Raw genomic sequence first — 19,749 nt, forward strand, 5'->3', positions numbered from 1 at the left:
CCCCACATGGCCCAATCATGTCTTCTAACTCCCGTTTCCCACCACACAATGCTGTTCCTGGAAGAAGAACCACCTCCATGAGTCAGTGCGAGATGCACAGCGGGGGCAAGAGCTCCTCGTGCTGGAATGTCAGGAAATGCTGAGGCTGCAGGCATGTGGTGATCCAGACTCCTCCTCAGATGGCCAGGAGGACTCCATGTGAAGTCTGTGGTTGACACGGTGGTCTGTCATTGCTAGCTTTTCACTTATGACAACTGAGTTGTGGTCATGTTCATGATGGCAGAAATGGGGTTAAGAGAACATAGAAATTATCTGGGCTATCTCTGCAGCATTTTTGCAAGCCTAAAGTTATTCCAAAATTTTTAAGAAAAGTGTTGAAGATGCTCACATTAGCTGGAATCTGGAACAATTTGATTATTATTTTTTAATATTTATTTTTCAGGTGTAGTTGGACACAATATCTTAATTTTATTTATTTATTTTTATGTGGTGGTGAGGATCAAACCCAGGGCCTTGCACATGCTAGGCGAGCACTCCACCGCTGAGCCACAACCCCAGCCCCACAATTTGATTATTAAAAGGCAAAGTGATAGGAATGGATTAAAATTCATTGATAAACATACTGACAGGAAAAAAAAAGAGAAAAAAGGAACTTTTCTATTCTTCTATTGAAGAATGGAGTTAAGAAATGTAAAAGAAATAATTGCAATAGAAAACTGTCACTCTGTCACCAAGGTATAGTAGCTGATGCAGGCAGGTATCACCCAGGAATCCTGAGCTCGGTGGGGGTGCCAGGAGGGCACAGGATTTCCAGTGTCCCCTTGCAGAAGCCTTTATGGAGGAGGAAAGATGACTTTCACAGTGAAGAAATCTGGCTGATAAGCCTTAACCAAGGACCGACCTCTTGGTCAGCCCTGGTGGCACCAACAGTTTTCATGGACCGCTTGGTCAGGCTCAAGGTGTTTGGCTAGGCACCTGTGGAAAGTGCAGATGTTTGGCCACACCTGACCTGCACTGAGTACATTTTGGCTTAGTAGTGTCCCAACCAAACCTACTGTAATCATGGGAAAACTGTGAGCCAATTGGGTCAAGAGACAGTCTATAGAATGACCTGAACTTTTCAAAATTGTTAGCATCAGAAAAGATAAGGCCAGGGAACTTCTCTAGAAAAGAGACATGACCAGTAAATGCATTGTGTGTCCCAAGGTAGACCCTGGATCTAGATGTCAGGTGGACATATGGAGGCATGTGGCTAGGGGCACCTGCTCCAGGCTTCTGTTCTCCTAACGCTGCCTGTCCTCAGCAGACATGGTGTGTGGATAGGATGCCTACCTGGGCTTGGAGACGTGTTAGGATGCTGCCTCCAAGTGCTTTAGCAAAGTGCTTCTTTTTTTTTTTTTTTCTGTACTGGGAATTTGACCCAGGGGCACTCAACCACTGAGCCACATCCCCAGCCCTTTTCTTTATTTTTTATTTAGAGACGGTCATGCTGAATTGCTTAGGGCCTCACTAAGTTGCTGAGGCTGGCTTTGGACTCAAGATCCCCGTGCCTCAGCCTCCTGAGCAACTGGGACCACAGGTGCCCCCATGCCTTGTTGTTGCTGTCTTTTCTGTAGGATACCTCTGTGGTGTTTACTTGTCCCTGTGGCTGTCACTTAACATGTGGGTTTTGCAGGTCTGGCGGCGGCTGGTGGAAATAAACTTTCCTGCAGAGTATGACTGGAAGGAGTCGCTGCTGGGGGACATGGAAGGGAGGCTCAAGAAGGTACCAGACATGGAGGACACCATCAACATGATGATCAGCCCAGACTGTGGCAGCACCTGGGACTATAAGCAGAGCACACATGTACAGGCCCTGGGATCCACCCAAGCTTTGCATTTCTGTTTCTGATCAGGGCTTTGCAGTTTGACCTCAGAAACATTTCAGAGTTCTAGTGTGACGTTCTTGAGAAGAGCCAGGGAATGGGATTGTGCTCTTACTGGAGCCCTAGACATACGTGTCATCAAGCCCTCCATGTATAGGTGCTCCAAGGGACCTGCTGGTGGCAGGAGCCTTATTAAACACAGTGACATGGAGGAAATAAACAAACAAAAAAAGGCCTTCATTTTGAATGAAGGTCTGTGACCCAGAAAAGTTGGTTTCTTCATAAGTGTTTTATATGGATCTGATTAAATGGACAAAAGAAAGGAAAAATGGCTCTTTTTCAAAATTTGCATGTTTTTACAAGCTGCTATTCTGGCTGCTTTTTTTGGAATATGAGAAGAGCCTAACTTGGTTTCATCTTTACTCTTCTAGTGAGGGGCAGGGAGGACATGCTTAGTGTAGGGCAGGGAGGAGGGGAGTCAGAACAACCAGGCACTTACACCCCCACCCACCTCCATGTTTGCAGGAGAGGCCTCTTTCCCAGATCTCTGCCTTCTGCAGCCCTCACTGGGATGCCGCTGGCCTCAAGGACAGTGTGGCCAAGAGCTTTGAGAAGTGTGTCATCGAAGCTGTGAGCTCTGCTTGCCAGGTGACCAATCTCTTCTTGGGAAACATGCTGGGGTTCACAGATGCTTGCTGACATGGCCAGCTCCAGGCCTTAAGTGCCTGCCAGTTCCAAGGCCTGTGCTGACCAGGATTGGGTCCTTGGTGCCCCCTCCCTGGCTTGGGCCTCATGCTGCAATCCAGTGCTCTATACCCACTCCTTGACATGCAACTTGGCTTCCTGCTGCAGAACCCTGTGCAAAATTACAAGCCATCGTGCAGCTGATCTGGTGGGCTGTGCCTCCAATTGCCATTGTGATCGTTTCCCCTGGTTGGTTTGTGGTCTGTTAACTCTTGCCCAACAGATATGCAGGAAATGACCCCAAAGGTTGACAAAACATCTATGGAAGGAAGCTTCTGAAGTTAAATAGACTCCATTCTTGTTGGGGTAGAACACTTGCCCAGCATGGCCCTGGGTTCTATTCCCAACACTGCAGAAAAAGAGGGGAAAGATTCTATCGTTTCACTTAGCTTTTTTTTCTGCAAAGTGGGAGGAGGTTCTGCCCTGGCACATTCCCCACACAGTACCCCTGAGGCTCCCAGGTCCTTCTGTATTTCCTGCTGGACACTTCATGCCCTGCACAAGCCTCAGCTACACTGCTGGCCAGTGGAGTCGTGAGAAGCAGAACTCAATTTTTCTAGGGAAACAGACTCTAATCTTTTTACATAACGAATACTTCTAAGGCTTTCATTTGTTCTTTGCTCAGTGCTTTAGTAACATGGCAGCCACATCTCCTGTCACTCACCCTTGGAAGCCAAACTTGGGGGAGTGGTGTGTTTCAGGTGTGGGTGCCACCAGCACAGTCTACTTGGCAACATTCTCATCAGCTCACAAAGAAAATGCAGCCCTTCAGCTGCGGAGTCTGCCCTCCACCATGCTGGCCCCAAGCCCCTCCCCAGCAGCACCTAATCTTCCTTCCTCCTCCACAGACTACTCAGGTGTCTCAGGAATGAAGTCACACAGGCTGTTGCTGCAGTCCAGTCCGGCTGCAGCAAAATAACTGGGGGGTGACGAGCAACTTGTGTAGATTGATACAGCAGGAGTGGGAGCCGTTTATTGTAGGACAGGAGGGGTATATATACATTCCACACAGCTTATCTAATTAACATAAAATAGATGCAGCAGTCAACCAATCAGGAATCTCCACACTTAATGTCTCACTGGCCTTACTTCACAAACCACTCCCTCTGCAAAATGCCAGGCGCCATCCAGACTTGTTTACAGACTCTAACAGGCTGTGGCCTTGCGTGCCTGGCTTCCTTGAGCATGTGTTCAAGGTCATTCACTCTGGAGTACTTATCAGTCCTTTGTCCCTTTTCATGACTACATGTTGCTCATCATATGGACTCAGGGGGCTTTTATGTTCCATTTGTCCTCTGGTGGACATCCGGGCTCACCCTGACTGATGGCTGTTGTCAGTCTGCTGCTGTGGACCTCCACACATGGGTTTGTGTGGATGTGCTGTTCACACTCTCTGCGCCTATGGTGGAATGGCTGGATCACTTGGTACCTGTGTGATTGAAGGACTATCTGGCCCATTCCCACCGTGGCCGGACCATTTCCATGTCAGCTGCAGCCTAGGAGGGACCTGACTTCTCCACACCCCCACAGCCTGTGCTCTCATTCCTGTGACTGTGCAGTTTGGGGGTGTGGAGTGGTTTCTCTGGTGACTTTGATAGCTATGACCTCAGGTACCTTCTCATATGTTTTTTGGCTATTTCTGTTTTCTATGTCTTTGGACAAATGTCTACTGGAAAGAAATGGCAGTGGAGGCATGGACAGATGTGAGGTGAACCCTCACAGCTGCAGCCAACAGACTTTTTGACAAGAGTGCCAAGATCACTCAAGGGGTGAAGCACAGTGCCTTCTTCAAATGGTTAATTGGGCTCTGTGTCTTTCCTTGATTGTGGCTTATGAGAGTTCTTTGGATAATCAGGCGTGAATCTCTGGTCAGATATGTGATCTGCCAGCATTTTCTCCCATTCTCTGGATTGTTTTCACTCTGGGTGTTTTCTTTAGAAGCACAGAAGTTTTTAATTTCTTTTTCTCTCTCTCTTTTTTGTAGTAGTAGGGATTGAAACCAGGGGTGCTGAGCTACATCTCTAGTCCTTTTTCTTTTTTATCTTGTGAAACAGTCTCACAAAGTTGCCCTCAAACTTGCAATATTCCTGCCTCAGCTTCCTGAGTAGCTGAGGTTACAGGTGTGCCCACCACTCCTGGGAAGGTTTTTACTTTTGGAAAAATTCAGTGTGTCTTTTTTTTTTTCTCTTGTTGCTAGTAATTTTGACATCTTGTGCTAAATGCTAGGTCATGAAGATTTACCCGTGTCTTCCTCTAAAAGGTTTTTGTTTTGTTTTTGGCACTGAGTGTTAACCTAGGACCATATGCTAATACGTGCTCTGTCATGGAGCAACCCCCTCTGAAAGCTCTAGAGTGTTAGCTCTTAACATTAGTTCCTTTTTCTATGTGGTGTGAGGTAAGGGTCCAGGTACATTCTCTTGCATGTGGAGATCCATCTGTTCCAGACCATTTGAGGAAGGCACTGTACTTCACCCCTTGAGTGATCTTGGCACTCTAGTCAAAAAGTCTGTTGGCTGCAGCTGTGAGGGTTCGCCTCACATCTGTCCATGTCTCCACTGCCATTTCTTTCCAGTAGGTCGTAAAGTCAAGAAGCATGGATTCTCCTGATTTGTTCTCCTCTTTTGATATGGTTTGCTATTCTGGATCTCTTGGGATTCCATATGAATTTTAGAATCAGTTTGTCAGTTTTTGCAAGGAAAGCAGCTGTGATTCTGACAGGGATGGCTTTGAATCTGTAAGTCATTTTGGGGAGTGTTGACCTCTTAACAATGTCACATCTCATGGCTTCTGAACCTAGAATGTCTACCCATTTATTTTGGTCTTTATTTTTTTTTCAACAGTAGTTTGCAGTTTGCAAGTGGTGAGGTCTGCATTTCTTTTATGAAATTTACTCCTAAGTACTTTATTCCTTTGCTATTGTAACAAATTATTTTTTCAGGGCTGGGATTGTGGCACAGTGGTAGAGCACCTGCCTAGTACTTGTGAGGCACTGGGTTTGATCCTCAGCACCACATAAAAATTAAATAAAATAAAGGTATTGTGTCCATCTACAACTAAAAATATTTTTAAAAATTGTTTTCTCAAATATGTTTTTGGATTATTCATCATTAGCACTTGGAAACAGGGCCGCACCTTGTCTCTGTGGCCTACAGCTTTGCAGGCTCATTTCTTTTCTCTACCGGGGTATCCGTGGGCGAGTACCTTCCTTGGAGTTTTGACATAGATGACCATGTTATCTGCCTGTAAGTTAGTACTTCCTTTACAATCCCAATTCTTTTTTTTCCTTTTCCCTACCTAATTGCCCTGGATAGCAGCTCTGACACTATGAAAGGAGTGAAATTGGCTATCCTGGTCTTGTTCTTGGAGTTTGCCTGATACTTCTTCTGTATCTATTACAATGGTTGTCACTTTTTTCCTATCAGTATGATGTATTCATGTTTTTATGTCTGCGTGTGTGGCACTGGAGATGGAACCCAGGGGTGCTTTATCACTGAGCCACATTGCCAGCTCTTTTTGTTTTTAATTTTGAGATATATAGCCTCACTAAATTGCTGAATCTAGCCTCCAACTTGTGATCCTCCTGCCTCAGCCTAGTGAGCTGCTGGGATTACAGGCATGTGCCCCTATACCAGGCTTATTAACTGATTTTTAATGTAAAAAATGTGGTTTTATTCCTGGGATAAATCTCACTTCCCTCTGCTTTATAACTTTTTATTCATTGCTAATTAATGTTTTCTTTTATCCTGTTAAGTGTCAAAAGTACCTGTTATTAGTTTACCCTGTGTTTTTTATTGATCACTGAAACTTTTTCATTTTTTTTTTTTTGCAAAAATGTGAATGCAAAGAAGAAAACTGTTTTGTTTCTTGGTGAAGCATCAGAAGGAGAATTGGAGTGTCTGTGGTGTTTGAGGGCAGCTTGTGATGTAGTAAAGCTTTCCTCATCTTGTTTTTGGCATTTTTCATGACAGGCATGTCTAAGAGAAATACAGAAGCTGACAATGAGCTGGGAGGGTGTGTGACTTGGGATTATAGGGATGTGTTTGTGCATCTTCAAACCTCTGGCACCTCACATAAGGATCTAGGCCACAGGGCAATGGAAATGCCCTAGGAAATATTTAGTATTTTATGTTTCTTTTCTTTTTGCAATACGGGGAATGAAACCCAGGGCCTCCAATAGGCTAAGCTCCCCACTTACCAGGGGGAAGCCAAACCTCTCTTCTGTATTATTATTATTTTTTGAGGCACTATAAAACTAGCTTCAGTAGATTTATGAAATGCTCTTGGGTGCTAACTTGTGTCATTAAAAAACAAATCAGTAAAATCTTCTCAACTCTCTTTTAATTCATTTTCTTTTAGTCTCAGATCAGTGTCCTGGAGGGAGTCTCTTGTCATGATTTGCAGAAATTTGGCAGCCTTGTGTCTGCTGTGATCACCAAGTCCTGGCCCAGGAACAACAGAGAGGCTGTGGAAGGCCTGGATGAGATTCTTGAATACCTGCTCACAGGGCGAGATGTGAAGCAGCTCTTCAAGTTGTACGGTGCGTGTAGGGCTGGTTGGAGTTGCTGTCCTTCCTTGGGCAATAGAACAGGCAAGGTCCTTGACCTGGTCCTCAGTCTGCATGTGCTGAGGTTTGGTAAAGGCAGGAGGCATGGAGGTGCAGGCAGGTGTTAGGCATAAAGAGCATCTAACACTAGAACCATTGTCTGCTGAGTGCCTGCTGAATACGTGCTCCTGGGGGGACACATGGTCCTTGAAGCAACCCCTCTGAAAGTCCCCAAGCCCCTTGATTTCCAGATGAGGGAATGGAAGTGCCCAGGGCACATTACTTAACCAGGATGTTGGAGACTCACTGTGTCCAAGACAACAAATGATTAGAAATCAGTCCAAGCCCAGCTTGCCTCCCTGTGAAGCTCATGTGTCACATTTTGAGACTAATATTGATAACTAACAGTATGTGACTCTTCAGCCATCACCGTCCCAAGTGTCGTGCATTGCCCTGGAAATGATGGTGCAGGTTTATGTGTAAATTGCTAGATTCAGATCCTGTAGTGGGAAAGCACTGGTGTGGCCATAAAAACCCAGGGCCAATGATTGTCTCAGCCAAACCAGCTGCTCTGTTCTACACCAGGACATAGGCAGGAGTAGTGTGTGGTCCTGAAGGTGGCTGCCGTGTGCACGGGCCACAGCAGCCTGCTGGGGAAGAGTTCACTGTTACACTCCACAGCATGCATTTAAGGCTCCTCCTTGTCTTTTCCTGGCTTCCTGGTTCCGTTCCTTTTATTGCTGAGCAAAGCTCCCTTGTCTGGATGTGCCTGGGTTGGTCCACTCTCCCACTGAAGGTCATCTCAGCTGCACTCTGTGTGGGGGTGATGCTGGGGATGAACCAGGGATTCATGCCTGCTAGCCCAGCACACTACCACCAAGCTGCACCCCAGCCCCCTGTTATCTTTGTTTTGTTTTTTTAAAGAGAGAGAATTTTTTAAATATGTATTTTTTAGTTTTTGGTGGACACAACATCTTTATTTTATTTTTATGTGGTGCTGAGGATGGAACCCAGCACCCTGTGCATGCCAGGCGAGTGTGCTACCGCTTGAGCCACATCCCCAGCCCCTTATCTTTGTTTTTTATGGTAAAAATAAACTTGGTCTTCTCATAATACTATATGAACCTCATATTACTGTGAGATAAATAGTCTGGCAGTTAAACTAGTCATGTTTTAAAATATTGTCCTCTAGTTGCTCCAAAAGCTCATGTTCCAGGTTTTGATCCGCAGACAAGATAGGCAGAGCATGAAGCTGCAGCATGGATCTGCCTCCTTCCTGGGTGCTATGCAGATGCTTACCTGCACCCGTGGAGTGGCCTCTGATGTGAGCCTGTCCTGTTGCAGTTTATTTTCCTACTACTGCAGGGATTCTCAAGACAGGTGTGCCAGGTTTCCATACTTGTGACTAAAAGGCTCAGGGGTCACTCCAGTTGAACTGGGCTGACTGGGGTATGCCAAATAAAACACAAGAAACACAAATACCTTTTTGTTTGGGGTCACAGTGATGGCTCCTCTGACTTTAAGGGTCCGCAGGAAGAGAGAGAGAGAGAGAGCACGTGCTGACCCCTTTTATTGAGGAGAAGCTATTCAAATGAGGCAAGGGGTCAGGTTTCAGGGGGCTGAGTCTATCTTTATGATGTCCGCTGTCAGCAGGTTGACTGACACCTGGGTAGGCCACACCCAAGGGCACAGTAAGAGAAGGGGACACACACAAGGCACTTCCATGAAAGATTCTATCCTAAACAGGGCAAGGGGTTATATTACAAAGGAACAGGTAAGCATAGCTTCACCATGGGGCTGTAGCAAGACACACCTATGCACAAGACACTGTCCCTCAAACCCAAGAAGGATGGGGAAAGCTTTGCCATATTTTTGTGACTGAGTGCCTCAGCATCCAGCCGGGGAGTGTGACTCAGTCACGTGCAAGGTTGGTCTCCCACAAGGTGAATTTCCAAGAATATCATATGTAGTTCAAGAAATACGTTCACTGTAGCACGGGCTCAGGACTTCAACCCTGAGCACTGTGGTTCTCCTGGCTGACTTTGGCCATCTCCTCCTCCCAGACAGGAGATGCACTAGGTTAAGACCTGAACCTCACAGGTGCAGGCGTAGCTGAGTGAGGCATCAGTGCATCTGGAAACACCACTGACTGCTGCCAGCGCCGTGTGGGCATGGGGGCTGGTGAGAGGTTCTAATGGCAAGGAGAGGGGAGGGCCGCATGCTCATTGTGCTCGTTCTTCTCAGGGACAGATGAGAAGCTCTTCGCCAACATCACAGAGGACGCCAAGAGGTTGATGGCTGCCGCCAGCTCTGTCTTCGCAGAGGTTGCTGGTGATGTCCTGGATGGGTCCATATTGGTCAGACGGTTGGAGCTGATCCTGAAGCACAAAAGACAGTTTCTGGACCTGTGGCAGCTAGGTGAGCTGAGGCCAGGCTGGTAAGAAGCCTACGTTCACATGTGTGCTGGCTGTCTTCCTCTATGCCACCAAGTGGGGGCCTCCTTGTCCTTCTGATGGTGACTGTGGGGCACTCCCAGGGAGAGAAAGGGGTGCCGTGAAGTGTGTTTCCTTTGGCTGACTTTGTCATTATTTTCCAGAGACAGAAAGTTCTTCATTCCAACAGAAAAATTGTGACATGGAGGAGACACTGGACTGGAGGATGGGCGAAGTCCTGTTTCTGAAGAGAGAGAAGAGACAGGTGGACAGCCTCCTGAGGCTGTGTGGGAAGGTGAAGCACCTCGTCCAAGGTACTGCTCCCGCAGTTGCGCTGGGAACCCTTGAGAGCTGTCACAGGGACGAAGCAGGCCACAAATAAAGGGGCCTTATTTTTCAGGGAGAAGCTTTTAAAAAACATTCTTGACCCAGTTTTCAATGTGTTTGCCCAGGGAAGCAGCTTCCCCTTGTACATTCTTGTTTGTGTGCCTCCACACCCGTCGATGTCCCCGATTTCCCAGTGTCAGTGTCCTATGCTGGCTTCCCAAGGAGGGGAGGGTAGATCTTTCTCCAGTCTGTGCCCTGAACATGAGGCTGCTTGCTGCTCTGTCACTCCCAGGGTGTCCTGAGTTACTGTACCTTCTTCAGGGTCGGGCCTTCGCCATGGTGTGAACACAGGATTCACAGGCGAGCCGTGCAGTGGACCACAGCCACTCCATGGTTCTGGAACAAACTTTCTGTAGCTGGTGGAATTGCATTTCTTGTCTTGGTACTTTCTTTTCCCCTTTTTCATTGTGTTTATTTCAAATTCAGCCCCAAACTGAACCAGTTATCTGAGTGGATGTCTCTGAAGCGTCTCCCAGGACAGAGGGCTTATTTTCCCTAGCGGGGAGTTGGCCCTTAATCTCCTCTGTCTCTCAGGGTTGCCTTGGCCTCTGGGCTGGTAGGGCAGGTCCTGCATCTCTGGCCAGTGCTTGACTCCTGTTGGACAGAGGGTGGCATCTACTGCTTGCTGGGACAGGGACACAGGAGGCCAGATACAGAACTCTGCCCCTGCTGTAGGTTGATCATTGGGCCAGGGGCAGAGTTTCCTTCAGCTGCCTGAGTGCTGCATTGGGATGTCAGTTGCATTCTCGCTACTGATCCTCTGTATGGAGCTTGTTGCCCTTCTCTGGATGCTCTTGAGAGCTGTGTGGCCCTGGTGTTCTGAGGTTGACATTAGTCTGTGCCTGGCCTTGGGTCTCTTTTCCATCTCTAGGATGGGGCACTGGCAGGTCTCAGCCAGAGATCTAGTCTTAGAGCTCTAGGGCCTTCTCCTGAATTGGTTCATTCTGCTTTCCCTGTTGCAGGGTGCACATCAGCAGCTGCTGGGCCTCCTGGCATGGTTGCCTGACTCCCATGACATCTCTCCTGCTTGGGCTTCGCTTCCTGAGCCTTCTCTTCAATCTCCTCCTGTAACCTGGGCATTGAATCCTTCATTTCAGCTCTTATATATAGTTAATTTGAAGGCACTCCCTTTTTTCTTTTCTTTTTTGGCACTGGAGTTGAACTCAGGGACACTAGAACACTGAGCTACATCCCCAGCCCTATTTTTGTGTTTTATTTAGAGACATGGTCTCACTGAGTTGCTTATTTATTTTTCTTTTGCTGAGGCTGGCTTTGAACTCGTGATCCTACTACCTCAGCCTTGCCAGCCACTGGGATTACAGGTGTGTGCCATCACGCCCCAAACTTTTTTTTAAAAGATATTTTTTTAGTTGTAGATGGACATAATACCTTTATTTATTTATCTTTATGTGGTGCTGAGGATAGAACCCAGTGCCTCACATGTGCTAGGTGCATGCTGTACCACTGAGCCACAATCCCAGCCCCTCCTTTTCTCTTGAAATATTCATTTATATACTATGTTCTTGTGGTTCGTGGTTGCAGCATGTTTTCCTGTTTTTTTTTTTTTTTTGTTTCATCCAAGTTGCTTTTATCTGTTGGCTTTCTTTCTTTCTTTCCTTTTTTGCATGTTGGGGATGGACGCTAGGCTTTTTTTTTTTTTTTTTTTTAATGGCACTGAGGATTGAACGCATGCTAGGCAAGCATTCTACCACTGAGCTACACAATCCCTATTGGCTTTTTTGGATATATTTCCCACATTAAAACTTTTTCTGTTCTGACTGGAGATTTTCATTTGTCGGTATGAAGACAGTCCCCACAGGTGGATGGACAGGCTAAGGGCTTCTGGGCTGTGACCTGTGGGGCTCTGTGGATGCCCTTAGATTGACCTAGTCCTTGAGGGCTTCTCTTGTGAGCTGGTCATATTTGCACCCCCTGCCTGCTAGACTTCTGGAGCCAAGAGGGAGAGGAGGAGAGTGAGCCCCACTTTTATTCCAGTTTTCCTGCCCTGGTGACTGTGTCATCCTCTTTGTCCTTAGATTGAATACTCCCTGTCCTCTGTAGCTGCCCAAGACAGGTGTGTGTCTAGAAGTAGCCTCCAGTCCAGAGAGCCCTGCAGTTGGTCCTTCCTGCCCCTTGACAGGGGGCGGGCAGCCCCCATCTGCCTCCATGGTGGAGGTGGACTCTCACCAACTGCTTCTTAAACAGACTTTGAACCCAATTCCAGTTCCCTCTCTGCCTCCTCCAGTCCAGAGTGACCTTAACATCTAGTGTCCTTGAGTGCCAGAAACTTGTGCTGGGCCTGGCTGAGCTCACCTCTGCTGTGTCCTTAGGGTCTCTGTTCTCAGGCCCCAAGTGTCGTTTGCCACTGGTGTGGCCATCTTTCTACTTCTCAGGTTGTGTTGTTATTGGGCTTCTTTTCTACTGTCCCTGTTCCTGCTGGTTATGATGTTTTAAAAGCATTTTCTAATCTGTCACTGGAATGGGATTTGGGAAGGACATGGATTTGTGTTTCCAACTGTTCTCTCCACACAAGAGCTTCCAGTCTGTTCTTTATCATGAAAACTGATAAACAATCCCATGGCAGAGTGGAGGGGAGGAGGGATGAATTCTTCCTAAGAAAAAACATCCCATAAATAATATTAATTTGTGTTTTCTCAAAGAAGTTATTAGAAATACTAGGAAAGTAAAATAAGATGCTACCGTGACTAGCAGTTTAACTTCCATGTTTCCTTGTGGTTTCCAAAGTGGATTTTGGAGAGATTGAAGCAAGACACTCAGAAGACCTGAACTGCAAAAGACTGAATGAAGCCATGCGGGTGAGACACCCGCTGTCCTCAGCCTGCAAGCTGATGACGCACTACAACCTGGACCGTGAGGTCCAAAGAATGGCCTCAAGGGTAGACTCGCTGATGGACAGCCATATCTTCCAGATCTTCTGGGAAGAAGCTGCAGAGTCATTAAGCCATCCCCAAGGAGAATCTGAAAGACAAACCCTTGCGCTTTTAGAGGCTTATGAGTACTTGTACTCGCCTTGTTACCAGAGGTTCATGAAACTCTATCAGGATCTGAAGTCAGGAGAGGTCACCTTTGGAGAAATCAATGTCATCTTCAAGGACTTTGTGGATAAATACAATGACCTGACTTTAGACCTCCAGATCATGTGTGAAGTAGACCCCCAGGCCCAGAGGGGCTGGATCTCAGAGCGTGTTGTACAGATCAAGGAGTACCATAGCCTGCACCAGGCCATCAGCTCGGCCAAGGTCATCTTGCAGTTCAAAAAGGATTTTGGATTGACCGGTGACTTCAGTGTTCTTTACACTTTAATAAACTTTGTAAGTTATTTGCTGGGGACTTTTGGGAGGTGGGGCCTACCTCAGACTCCTTAGAAGCCCCAGGTTTTCTGGGAAAATCAGTGAGGCAGCCCCCTCCAAGGACTCTCATCTGGGCTGCACTCAGTCTGGAACATTCCAAGCCCTGGGTTTTTACCTTTGCTTGAGACAGTGTGACTGTTCCTTAGCTAGTGAGTTTTCTCGGGTCTATATGAGAACCAAAAATTCAGGGTAGAAAAACCAACCCCTTTCCAGAGGAATCTCATCTCTTTAGGTTATGAAAGTGCAGATGAAATATTTGGTCATCTGTCCAGGTACCTCTCCTAGTTGCAGTGGGAATGCCAAATGGTACATTGCTCCTGTTGTAGCTCAGGCCTGAATCTCTTCCTGTTTCTTAGTCTCACATTTCTAAGGTGTGTGGATTTTCAGTAGAGGCAGGTATGTTAATGCTTAAAATTTAACACAGAGTGTGGAATTGTCTCTACCTAGACTTGAACCCTTCGGTAAGCCTATGAGTAACTCCCCCAGAGAAGCTAACAACATGGACCTGGCTGGGCTGCTGTGAGGAGCAGGTTTCGAAGTCTAGGAAAGCTTCCTCACAGGACCTGGGTACTGGGGACAGTAGCAACTGCAGCTTAGCAAGGAGGGCTGTGGAGGTCATGCTCTCCTTGGTGCAAGAATGTGTCAGGCTCTGCTATAGCAGCTGCTGGTCCAGGCATACTGGAGGGCAGGTGTGGGTGGTTGCTGGAACAGCCCACAGCAGAGCTTCATCTTGCAGATTGATGATTTCAAGACCACCCGTCACGAGAGACTGAACCAGATCAGCCCACAGCTCATCCAGGCCAAGAAGCTGTTGCAGGACATCAGCGAGCCCCGCCGCCAGTGTCTGGAGGAACTGGCCCTGCAGAAGGAGCTGGTCAGCTGGCTGCACGACGAGCTGAGAGGTAGGGTGGGAGCTCGGCTTCAGGTGTTTGCCAAGTGGGGTTCCTGACCTTAAGGATGTCCTGCCTCAATCATGTGCATGTGTTGGGTTGGGGGGGCAGTGTCTGCTTCTAGGCCCACAGTGGAGTCTGCATCAGGACCGCTGTTCAGGCTTCTGGTTAAACTGTTTCCTGTGTTGCTCTTTCCATCTGTGGACACTGGCATCATTTTCATAAGCATTCTGACTCCTTTTTCTCCTTCAAGCTCATTCTGCCAGAGGCCTGGGCGTGCTCTTGCCCACAGAGGGGTGTTGCTGCCGTAAGCTTGTGTAACCTGTATACTTCTCTTCCAGCCTAGGGCTGGGCAGCCTGTGTGGTTGTGTGGACTAGATAGAAGCAGGGGAGGAGAGGTAAGAAAGAAAGCTCAAGGAGGTGGAGCGGGGACAGCACTCACACACCACAGAGGCCTAGAAGGCCACCTCCTGCTGGCACTGAGGCGTCACTGGCTCCAGCTCTCATCCAGAGCTTTGCTGCTTCCACCTTTACTCCTGAGTCTGCTTTGACTTACATTCTTTGATTAGTAATTAACCCTAGGGGAATTATCTCAGTTTTTTAAATAATTGATTGCCCAATATTATTTTATTATTTTTATTAGTTGCTCAAAACATTACAATGATCTTGACATATCATACATTTGATTCAAATTATTTACCAATGGAACGTGTTTTTGATCAGGTGATAATGTTTGTAGATTAAAGGAACTAAGGTACACACAAGCCTAGAACAGTGCCTGGGACATTGTTTGGTAAAGATTAGATGCTGGTCAGTGGTGTCATCATATGCTGCAAAAGAAAAGGGTGTCCTGGTGTCCTAACGGAAGGCAGGAAGTGCCACACATGCTAGGTGTTTACCTAGTGTCTATCGATGGCCTCACGAAGGATCTTGCCCCAGGTGAGAGTTGTGCAGCATCACGGAGTGGTCCTGTGCTGACCCCCTCTCTGCCCCAGGCTTCACCGAGCTCCAGGTGTTTGTGGACCTGGCCTCCATCTCAGCTGGAGAGAGCGACATTGACGTGGACCGCGTGGCCTGCTTCCACGATGCTGTGCAGGGCTATGCGTCCCTGCTGTATAAGCTGGACAAGAAGGCAGGCTTCAGCAAGTTCATGGAAATTTTAAGAGAACTCTGGAAGGCTCTGCAAAATGACCCCCATCTGCCCAGCAAGCTGGTGAGTTTGTCCCTGATTCCCAGGTGTGGAGGTCCTGCAGCCCTGGGGAGCAGCTGTGCTTTGAGGCACGTGGGCATGGAGGCGTGTGGGCAGCCATTTAAACTGGTGTTTAAAACCAGCTTTTCTTCACTATGGAAATGCTTTCTTTGTCTTGGGTTGGAAGAGAACTACAGAGCTGCATGTCAAGAGCAGTCTCCACCCTACAGGACAAGTGTGGAAAGAGCACAGTAGGAAGCGTGTGAAAGGGTGTGCAGCAGTTTTCTCTGAATTTAGTAACTGTCCTTTTATTTAGTTACTTTTTTGGTATTTTTCACAATTGATGTTGATTAATTTTTTTATCAGGAAAAAAACATTTAAGTAAACTACCTGTACCTGCGTCTGAGTAAACTTACACTCATAACTCACCCAATGAGAAGAGATGTCCAGAGGCCTGCACCAGCCTTGGGACAGTCCTGTATGTGGTTGGAGGGTGGGGAGATGGACAGAGAGAGCAGTTTGCAGTTTTTCTGCTAGAAGCTCATTTTCTGTTGTGATTTTTCCTGTTCTTCTGGTCATGCTCAGGGACCATGACAGGACATTAAGAACTTAGGGCTCCTGTTCAGTCAACCATCTCTCCTCAGAGGGCCTTTGTTCTGGGAGCCCAGGAGGATGGTGGCCTGCCACCAGAGAGCACGGCCTGTGGCTATCTTACCAATCAACCATAAGTGCAGGCCAAGTGCATTCCAAGTGTCAGCTAGAAACCTGGCACCAGTGCAGCCACAATGAGTGGCCAGGTCCTGAGGAACAGGCAGGGTCCTGAGGGAACAGGCAGGGGTATCTGAGACAGCCTCAGGCAAGAAGTTATGCCTGGAGCCCTGGAGGAGGGTGGCTGGAGTTTGCCCAGCAAGAGCAGAGCAGGAGGAGGACATCCAGGAAGATAGTCATTCTGGCCCATATTCTCTGCTTTCGTTCCAACAGCGAGATTCTGCCAGGAACTTGGAGTGGCTGAAGACAGTGAAGAAAAGCCATGGGTCCATTGGGCTCTCGTCCCTGTCCCTGGCCACAGCCATCAACAGCAGAGGCATCTATGAGGTCAGGGCACCCACAGGTGACCAGAAGGTGAGCCCTCTCAGATTCCAGGTGCACTGTTGGTGGCATGCACTGGCCTGCTGCAGAGTCAGCGTTGTAGCCACCAGAAAATGGCTTCTAAGCATGTTTTGCCTCCCAGATCTCCCCAGATGCCATCCTGCGCCTGATCCTCCCTGGGGGTCCCAGTGGCCTGGAGCCAGAGCGCGCCTACACTTTGGAAGAGCTGAAGGATCTTTTAAACAAGCTGATGCTGATGTCTGGCAAGAAAGACCACAGGAGTATGGAAGTGGAGAGGTTTTCTGAGGTGAGCAGGTGCCCTGTTGCCTCAGGCTGGGCATGCTCACTGCCCTGCTTCCTGCAAAGGGGAAGGGGCAGGGGTTGGCCTCTGGTGGACAGAGTGGCTCCAGAGAGTGGAGCTGGTGGGTCTGCAGGGTGCACCTTGCCTGGAGCCCCATCTGAGGTGGGACAGGCCCTGGAGGCCCTGGAGGCATCCTGAAGATCTGTCACCACTGGTGGTTAGTCAGCTGCATTTAGCAGGAGGTGACCAAGTAGATAGTTCTGAGAAGAAGTATGAATGCTTCATTCACTCTGTAAACTGGCCAAGTCAAACACCTCAAGATTCTAATGGGCACTCTTCATCAAAACTAAAGTAACCGAGCCAGGTGCGGTGGCACACGCCTGTAACACCAGTGACTCAGGACGGAGGCGGGAAGAGTGTGAGTTAGAGGCCAGCCTCAGCAACCTAGTGAGATCCTGTCACAAAATGGAAAAGGGCTGGGGACATAACTCAGTGGTATAGCACCCTGGGTTCAATCCCTGGTAGCAACCCCCCCAAAAAATAAAACAAAAAACCCTAAAACAATTGTCGACATAGGTTGTTGGTTTTTGTAATAGTTTCTCTCTTTCTCTCTCTCCCTCTCTCCCCCTTCTCCCTCCCTCTCTCTCTGTCTCTCTCTTTTCTCCCTCTCTCCCCCTTCTCCCTCCCTCTCTCTCTCCTCCCTTCTCCCCCCCTCTCTCTCCCCCTTCTCCCTCTCTCCCTCTCTCCCCCTTCTCCCTCCCTCTCTCTCTCCCCCTTCTCCCTCCCTCTCTCTCTCCTCCCCCCCCCTCTCTCTCCTGTTACAGGGTCTTTCCTTACAGTTTATTTGTCCTTCACAATTGACATTTTTTCCTCCAGTGCAGCCATACAGCCAGGTCCTGGCACATACTAGGCAAGTGCTCTACCACTGAGACCAGTCCAGCCCACATCAACATTCTTATCTGCCACCTGATCTCTTCCTGAAGGTGGCTGCCCTCTCCCTAGGCTTTTCGTGTTTCCCAGTGACCCTGAGGGAGGAGTGAACCCAAGCCCCTTGACTTAGAACCCGTGTGTGTCTAGATTAGCACGTCCTCCTCCAGTAGTTCACTGTGACATCTGCCTTATGCCCTGTTTCCCCCAGTTATTCTGCCATGTGCAGCGGCTCATGCAAGCCTTCCTGAACCTGTACTCTGCGGGAAACATGCTGTTCCGGACCTGGACTGCCGAGGTCTCCTGCTGCCCCAGGAATGGCGTCTCCATCCGCATGGACTTCCACTTGGAGTTGGTGAGGCAGCTGACAGAGAGTGGGGACGTCCCCCGGCTCCTGGAAGCCCTCTGCAGGCAGATGGAGCGCTTCCTGGAAGACTGGAAGGAGCTGGTGAGCAGGAAGCGCAGGGAGCATTTCTACCTCAACTTCTACACGGCCGAGCAGCTGGTCCTCCTGAGCACCGAGCTCCGGAAGCAGAGTCCCAGCGCAGCTGCCCTCATGATGCTGTCGTTCATCAAAGACAACTGCACCCCAGCCGACGTCTTAAGGGCCACCAAGGGGTTCAGTGAGGCCCCCAGACACCGCGTGAGGACAGTGATGGAAAAGTTACCTCCGTTGCAATCCGCTGAGATCAGCCTGGTGACCAAGCTGGGGGCCATCATGGAACAGTCCCTGGAGAGCATGAGTGTCTTTCTGCCTGGCTGCCTGGACCTGGAGGCCCTGGGCCATTGTCTGGCTCGCCTGGCCAGGATGAGTGGGCCTCCTGTGGAGCGGTCTCTCCCTGTGGGCCTGCAGGCTGGCCAGCCCAACCTGGTCTTGTGTGGCCACTCTGAGGTGCTGTTGGCTGCTCTGGCCATCTACATGCAGGCCCCAGGCCAGCCCCTGCCCACTTTCGATGAGGTGCTACTCTGTACCCCGGGGACCACATTTGAGGAGGTGGCCCTGTTCATGCACCGCTGCCTGGCCCCGGTTTCCCAGGGGCACAAGGTCTACAGCCTGCTGTTTGCGGACCAGCTGAGCTACGAGGTAGCCTGCCAGGCAGAGGCCCTCTTCCGCAGCCTGTGCACACATTGTCCCCGGGAGGACTACCAGCTGGTGCTGGTCTGCGACGCGGCACGGGAATGCTGCTACCTGCCCTCAGCCTTCAGCCAGCACAAAGTCCACCTCATCCCCCAGGCACCCCTCCATGCCATCCAGGCCTACCTGGCACATCACTACCAGGTCCCAGCACAGACCCTGTCGGCGGCAGCTGTGTTCAGAGACCGGATGTGTGTGGGGATCGTGGCCTCAGAGAGAGCCGGAGTTGGTAATGAGAGCGCTGGGGTGGGCAGGCAGTCTCTCAGGGCTTCCCAATGACCCCCGCCTCTGCAGCAGTGGGCAGCTCAGATGACACCCCTCTGCAGGTGGGAAAGTGAGTCTCAGGAGGGTCTGACTCCCTGCGGTCAGTGCTTCCTCTAGAAGGGGCCCCCTTTCCACCCAGGCTGCAGTTCCCAGGAGCCCAGCTCCTCCTTGGATGGACTTCTCTGCAGGTCACTTTTTTCTTGTGTAAACCCTTGACCTCTTCTGGGTCACATTGGTGTGATCAGAGGAGGCACAGCTGCTCTGGCTCCAGGAGAAGAGTGCTTTGCACCCTCCCTTCAGTCACTGTCATGTGTCCTTAATAAGAGGTGGTGACTTCCATTCTGTTGACTTCATCCCGTGAACATCACTGTGCCCTGTCAGGACAAAACCTGCCCTCCCCTCCCTGCTCGGGACATACCTCTGCTTTTACTTTAGTATACTTCCACTGCTGTCATCATGGAGAATGCCAGGATGCTGAGTGGGTGACAGCTGGGGACTCTGGCTTCACGGTGGAGTTGTGCTCCAATCTGATGTTCCATTGCATCAGTTTTAATTTTTACATAGAGAAGTAACTTTTTTTTTTTAAATGAGGATTTATCTCAGGGGTGCCCT

At 49.0% G+C, this 19,749-nt stretch overlaps 1 protein-coding gene across 5 annotated transcripts in view; it reads left to right on the forward strand.

The window, feature by feature from the left end:
* LOC101954706 (E3 ubiquitin-protein ligase RNF213) overlaps positions 1-19,749 on the forward strand; it is a 105,130-nt gene that overhangs the window by 37,234 nt on the left and 48,147 nt on the right. For 4 of the 5 annotated variants that reach the window (XM_078030678.1, XM_078030680.1, XM_078030681.1 and 1 more), the window contains 11 exons: positions 1,676-1,765; positions 2,391-2,513; positions 6,966-7,146; positions 9,397-9,570; positions 9,749-9,898; positions 12,717-13,303; positions 14,079-14,244; positions 15,228-15,445; positions 16,403-16,543; positions 16,653-16,817; positions 17,950-19,102. In XM_078030678.1, the coding sequence (XP_077886804.1) occupies positions 1,676-1,765; positions 2,391-2,513; positions 6,966-7,146; positions 9,397-9,570; positions 9,749-9,898; positions 12,717-13,303; positions 14,079-14,244; positions 15,228-15,445; positions 16,403-16,543; positions 16,653-16,817; positions 17,950-19,102 (3,148 nt within the window). The remainder of the gene's footprint in view (positions 1-1,675; positions 1,766-2,390; positions 2,514-6,965; positions 7,147-9,396; positions 9,571-9,748; positions 9,899-12,716; positions 13,304-14,078; positions 14,245-15,227; positions 15,446-16,402; positions 16,544-16,652; positions 16,818-17,949; positions 19,103-19,749) is intronic. The other variant, XM_078030679.1, reaches the window with a different exon arrangement.

This window comes from Ictidomys tridecemlineatus, chromosome 13 (assembly GCF_052094955.1).
Source record: "Ictidomys tridecemlineatus isolate mIctTri1 chromosome 13, mIctTri1.hap1, whole genome shotgun sequence".
Taxonomy (NCBI): Eukaryota; Metazoa; Chordata; class Mammalia; order Rodentia; family Sciuridae; genus Ictidomys; species Ictidomys tridecemlineatus.